Source organism: Symphodus melops, assembly GCF_947650265.1.
Source record: "Symphodus melops genome assembly, chromosome: 21".
NCBI lineage: Eukaryota > Metazoa > Chordata > Actinopteri > Labriformes > Labridae > Symphodus > Symphodus melops.
In genome coordinates this window covers 37,501-44,851 of record NC_136711.1, presented here as the reverse complement: position 1 = coordinate 44,851, position 7,351 = coordinate 37,501, and the positions used below count along the sequence as shown (strand labels likewise).

The 7,351-nt window shown below is 47.9% G+C and overlaps 1 protein-coding gene across 1 annotated transcript in view; it reads left to right on the top strand.

Annotated features, from left to right (window-relative positions):
• Nucleotides 1-1,305: 1,305 nt before the first annotated feature.
• The window catches only part of mtr (5-methyltetrahydrofolate-homocysteine methyltransferase), a gene marked incomplete at its 3' end in the record, with an annotated part of 43,221 nt that continues 37,175 nt past the window's right edge, over nucleotides 1,306-7,351 (top strand). Inside the window, exons 1-3 of the mRNA XM_079372330.1 lie at nucleotides 1,306-1,489; nucleotides 1,790-2,001; nucleotides 4,181-4,270. Of these exons, the coding sequence (XP_079228456.1) occupies nucleotides 1,456-1,489; nucleotides 1,790-2,001; nucleotides 4,181-4,270 (336 nt within the window). The remainder of the gene's footprint in view (nucleotides 1,490-1,789; nucleotides 2,002-4,180; nucleotides 4,271-7,351) is intronic.

Genomic DNA, 7,351 nt, shown 5'->3' with positions numbered 1-7,351 from the left:
GAAGGGGGCGCCGCAGGATGACTGAGGCCCTGCATTCAGACTGTATACACAGAGGACTGAGAGCTCTGCAGAACGACACTGAGGAGCTTTTTAATGTTTCTACATGTGTGAAGATTAACTGTAAAAAAAAAAAAGTTTTGTTTCAATAAAACACAAAATGACCTGAACTCACTCTCAGCTGCCAGAATGATGTGAAGAGAGCTGCTGACGCTCTCTTCCTGCGTGATCAGTCAGCCAATCAGAGAGCTGCTCTCTTCCTGCGTGATCAGTCAGCCAATCAGAGAGCTGCTCTCTTCCTGCGTGATCATGAAGGAAACCTGCTGTGTTGAAGCTTCTCTGACAACAATGCAGCAGCCAGTATGTCCTCCTTCTAACTTTAGATTCTGCTCCTGAATGCTCTGGATTTGATTGGACCAGAGAAGGTAGGCGGGGCTTTGAAGGCCGTTTTGGACGCCCCTGGGTTTGCCAGATATGAGAGCAGTTATCAGGTGAACAGGTGTTGCAGCGATGGAAGCGGGCAGTGGAACTGCTTCAGATAGAAGTGATTGTACCCGAGCTAAAAAGCCTCTGCATGTTTCTAATAAGCTCCAGCAGCAGAAAGCTGCTCAAACTAGGATCAATGTTGGAGATGAAACATGGAGAGAGGTTAGAACGCAGAAAGCTTTACAGACCCATGCAGAGCTGGCTAAACACTGAAGCTACAGTGTCCACCACATGCAGAGCTGGCTAAACACTGAAGCTACAGTGTCCACCACATGCAGAGCTGGCTAAACACTGAAGCTACAGTGTCCACCACATGCAGAGCTGGCTAAACACTGAAGCTACAGTGTCCACCACATGCAGAGCTGGCTAAACACTGAAGCTACAGTGTCTCTAAATGTGGAGCTGGCTAAACACTGAAGCTACAGTGTCCACCACATGCAGAGCTGGCTAAACACTGAAGCTACAGTGTCCACCACATGCAGAGCTGGCTAAACACTGAAGCTACAGAAAGCTGCTCAAACTAGGATCAATGTTGGAGATGCTTTTGAAACATGGAGGTTTTCTCCAGTCACTCAGCTGGTTTTAGTAACGTGATATTTGACGGCAGTGAGAGGCAAACACTTTATGAATAATGCTTTAGATTATTCACGTTTTTAATTCCTTATAAAATAAAATAATTTTTAAATGTTTTTTTTACTGAATGTAATTTGAATGTCTTGCATAAAGTCACAGGATGTGTGTTAACATCTGTTGCTGAACTAGGAACCAAGGTCTTTCACGCGCGCGCTCATTTGTCCATCCATAGTGTGAAGTGTTGAACTTTTATTTTGAAAGGCTCGCCTCTGGTGGAAGCGTGTGTTGCTGCTGCTGGTTGTTTGGAGGACCGTAGAAGAAGAAGACATCGTGCCGGCTGGTAGTAAAGTTTTTTAAGTTGGAGCTTTCAGCGGAAGGAGAGATTGATCTTTGAGTGACATGAACCTCCTTCATCAGTCCACTACAGGAGCAGGTAACAAGCTAACCCCATTAATATACCACTGTTAGCGTTAGCTCTCTGAGCTAACCACGTGTGTGTGTGTGTGTGTGTGTGTGTGTGTGTGTGTGTGTGTGTGTGTGTGTGTGTGTGTGTGTGTGTGTGTGTGTGTGTGTGTGTGTGTGTGTGTGTGTGTGTGTGTGTGTGTGTGTGTGTGTGTGTGAGAGTGTGTGTGTGTGTGTGTGTGTGAGTGTGTGAGAGAGTGAGTGTGTGTCACTGTGTGTGAGTGTGTGTGTATCCACGTCAGAGGAGAATAACTGCTGTCTGCTCCTCCAGGATGCTGCAGCGCTTTGGAGTTGGAGTTGCGTGCCCTGCTGCAGCAAAGGATCATGGTCCTGGACGGAGGAATGGGGACGATGATCCAGCAGCAGAAACTGGAGGAGAACGATTTCAGAGGAGACGAGTTCAAAGAGCATGGTCTTCCTCTGAAGGGAAACAACGACCTGCTGAGTATCACACAGCCAAACCTCATCTATAATATACACAAGGTACGAAGACGGGAAGTACAACCTCCATCAGTAAACACAACAGGGAGTACAACCTCAGTCAGTAAACGCACAACAGGAAGTACAGCCTCCATCAGTAAACGCACAACAGGAAGTACAGCCTCCATCAGTAAACGCACAACAGGAAGTACAACCTCCATCAGTAAACGCACAACAGGAAGTACAACCTCAGTCAGTAAATGCACAACAGGAAGTACAACCTCCATCAGTAAACGCACAACAGGAAGTACAACCTCAGTCAGTAAACGCACAACAGGAAGTACAACCTCAGTCAGTAAATGCACAACAGGAAGTACAACCTCCATCAGTAAATGCACAACAGGAAGTACAACCTCAATCAGTAAAAGGGCAACAGGAAGTACAACCATCAGTAAAACGACAACAGGAAGTACAACTTCAATCAGTAAAAGGTCAACAGGAAGTACAACCTCAATCGGTAAACGCACAACAGGAAGTACAACCTCAATCAGTAAATGCTCAACAGGAAGTACAACCTCAATCGGTAAATGCACAACAGGAAGTACAACCTCAATCGGTAAATGCATAACAGGAAGTACAACCTCAATCGGTAAATGCACAACGGGAAGTACAACCTCAATCAGTAAATGCTCAACAGGAAGTACAACCTCCATCAGTAAACTCACAACAGGAAGTACAACCTCCATCAGTAAACACAACAGGAAGTACAACCTCCATCAGTAAACACAACAGGAAGTACAACCTCCATCAGTAAACGCACAACAGGAAGTACAACCTCAGTCAGTAAACGCACAACAGGAAGTACAACCTCAGTCAGTAAACGCACAACAGGAAGTACAACCTCAGTCAGTAAACGCACAACAGGAAGTACAACCTCCATCAGTAAACGCACAACAGGAAGTACAACCTCCATCAGTAAACGCACAACAGGAAGTACAACCTCAGTCAGTAAATGCACAACAGGAAGTACAACCTCAGTCAGTAAATGCACAACAGGAAGTACAACCTCCTTCAGTAAACGCACAACAGGAAGTACAATCTCCATAAGTAAATGCACAACAGGAAGTACAACCTCAGTCAGTAAATGCACAACAGGAAGTACAACCTCAATCAGTAAAAGGGCAACAGGAAGTACAACCTTCATCAGTAACAGGACAACAGGAAGTACAACCTTCATCAGTAAAAGGACAACAGGAAGTACAACTTCAATCAGTAAAAGGTCAACAGGAAGTACAACCTTCATCAGTAAAAGGACAACAGGAAGTACAACCTCAATCAGTAAATGCTCAACAGGAAGTACAACCTCCATCAGTAAACTCACAACAGGAAGTACAACCTCCATCAGTAAACACAACAGGAAGTACAACCCTTAATTAGTAAACACACAACAGGAAGTACAACCTCAGTCAGTAAACACAACAGGAAGTACAACTTCAGTCAGTAAACACACAACAGGATGTACAACCTCAGTCAGTAAACAACAGGAAGTACAACTTCAGTCAGTAAACACAACAGGAAGTACAACCTCCATCAGTAAACACAACAGGGAGTACAACCTCAGTCAGTAAACGCACAACAGGAAGTACAGCCTCCATCAGTAAACGCACAACAGGAAGTACAGCCTCCATCAGTAAACGCACAACAGGAAGTACAACCTCCATCAGTAAACGCACAACAGGAAGTACAGCCTCCATCAGTAAACGCACAACAGGAAGTACAACCTCCATCAGTAAACACAACAGGAAGTACAACCCTTAATTAGTAAACACACAACAGGAAGTACAACTTCAGTCAGTAAACACAACAGGAAGTACAACTTCAGTCAGTAAACACACAACAGGAAGTACAACCTCAGTCAGTAAACGCACAACAGGAAGTACAGCCTCCATCAGTAAACGCACAACAGGAAGTACAACCTCCATCAGTAAACACAACAGGAAGTACAACCCTTAATTAGTAAACACACAACAGGAAGTACAACTTCAGTCAGTAAACACAACAGGAAGTACAACTTCAGTCAGTAAACACAATAGGAAGTACACGAGTAGAGCGAGGAGACCCATCAAATAGGCGGCGACGTTTCATGTTTTCCAGTACGTCATGAGGCATCTACATATATTATGTCTGTGGTTGTACCTGTGTCAGTGACCCCTCTGTGACCTTTGACCTCCTGTTGTTTCAGGACTACTTGTTAGCAGGAGCTGACATCATAGAGACCAACACCTTCAGCAGCACCTGTACAGCTCAGGCTGACTACGGACTGGAACACCTGGTCAGTGTCATCTGACTCTTGTAGACCTAATGAACACAACGTAACAACAAACCCTTTATAAATCCTAAACACACTAAACATCACAAACAAACCAAATCTAAATATTGAGCCACCAAAGTTTAGTTGAAATGATCTTTAGTCTGTTTTTATCCAAACACAAAACCTCTAATCCAACACGGCCATTTACCTTCCATAAAATAAAGATAAATAAAATAAAGATAAAAAATGTAGTTTAATATGAAACATTAACTTTGAATAAAGAATCTGTTAATATCCTGTTCGTTGACAGGACATTCACTGAGTCTGTCAGAGAAGAGCGCAGAGAGAGAGGGGACTGAGAAGGTTAAACTGTCAGGTGTAACGTCAGGTGTGGCCACATACTGCTTCACACATGACTCACACACGCTCACTGACTTACTTGCGTGTTAGCGCGTCCACGCGTAAGCACACGTCTGAGCGTGTGAGAATTTGTCACACAGACGCTGCTACACAGTGAAGCTCATCTGACCACAGTAGCTTCAGTCTCACCTGACACCACACCTGACACCACACCTGACACTACACCTGACACCACACCTGACACTACACCTGACACCACACCTGACACTACACCTGACACCACACCTGACACTACACCTGACACCACACCTGACACCACACCTGACATTACACCTGACACCACACCTGACATTACACCTGACACCACACCTGACACTACACCTGACACCACACCTGACACTACACACCACACCTGACACCACACCTGACATTACACCTGACACTACACCTGACACTACACCTGACACCACACCTGACACCACACCTGACACTACACCTGACACCACACCTGACACCACACCTGACACCACACCTGACACTACACACCACACCTGACATTACACCTGACACCACACCTGACACTACACCTGACACTACACCTGACATTACACCTGACACCACACCTGACACCACACCTGACACTACACCTGACACCACACCTCACACTACACACCACACCTGACATTACACCTGACACCACACCTGACACTACACCTGACACTACACCTGACACCACACCTGACACCACACCTGACACTACACCTGACACCACACCTGACACTACACCTGACATTACACCTGACACCACACCTGACACTACACCTGACACCACACCTGACACTACACCTGACACCACACCTGACACCACACCACACCTGACACCACACCTGACACCACACCTGACACTACACCTGACACTACACCTGACACCACACCTGACACCACACCTCACACTACACACCACACCTGACATTACACCTGACACCACACCTGACACTACACCTGACACCACACCTGACACCACACCTGACACCACACCTGACACTACACCTGACACCACACCTGACACCACACCTGACACCACACCTGACACTACACCTGACACCACACCTGACACTACACCTGACACTACACCTGACACTACACCTGACACTACACCTGACACCACACCTGACACTACACCTGACACCACACCTGACACCACACCTGACACCACACCTGACACCACACCACACCTGACACCACACCTGACACCACACCTGACACTACACCTGACACCACACCTGACACTACATCTGACACCACACCTCACACTACACACCACACCTGACATTACACCTGACACCACACCTGACACTACACCTGACACCACACCTCACACTACACACCACACCTCACACTACACACCACACCTGACATTACACCTGACACCACACCTGACACCACACCTGACACTACACCTGACACCACACCTCACACTACACCTGACACCACACCTGACACCACACCTGACACCACACCTGACACTACACCTGACACTACACCTGACACCACACCTGACACTACACCTGACACCACACCTCACACCACACCTCACACCACACCTCACACCACACCTGACACTACACCTGACACTACACCTGACACCACACCTGACACCACACCTGACACTACACCTGACACCACACCTGACACCACACCTGACACTACACCTGACACTACACCTGACACCACACCTGACACCACACCTGACACTACACCTGACACCACACCTGACACCACACCTCACACCACACCTCACACCACACCTCACACCACACCTGACACCACACCTGACACCACACCTGACACTACACCACACCTGACACTACACCTGACACCACACCTGACACCACACCTGACACCACACCTGACACTACACCTGACACTACACCTGACACTACACCTGACACCACACCTGACACTACACCTGACACCACACCTGACACCACACCTGACACTACACCACACCTGACACTACACCTGACACTACACCACACCTGACACTACACCTGACACCACACCTGACACCACACCTGACACCACACCTGACACCACACCACACCTGACACCACACCTGACACCACACCTGACACCACACCTGACACTACACCTGACACCACACCTGACACTACACCTGACACCACACCTGACACCACACCTGACACCACACCTGACACCACACCTGACACCACACCTGACACCACACCTGACACTACACCACACCTGACACCACACCTGACACCACACCTGACACCACACCTGACACTACACCTGACACCACACCTCACACCACACCTCACACCACACCTGACACTACACCTGACACCACACCTGACACCACACCTGACACCACACCTGACACCACACCTCACACCACACCTCACACCACACCTCACACCACACCTGACACCACACCTGACACCACACCTGACACTACACCACACCTGACACTACACCTGACACTACACCACACCTGACACTACACCTGACACCACACCTGACACCACACCTGACACCACACCTGACACTACACCTGACACTACACCTGACACTACACCTGACACCACACCTGACACCACACCTGACACCACACCTGACACTACACCTGACACTACACCACACCTGACACTACACCTGACACCACACCTGACACCACACCTGACACCACACCTGACACTACACCACACCTGACACTACACC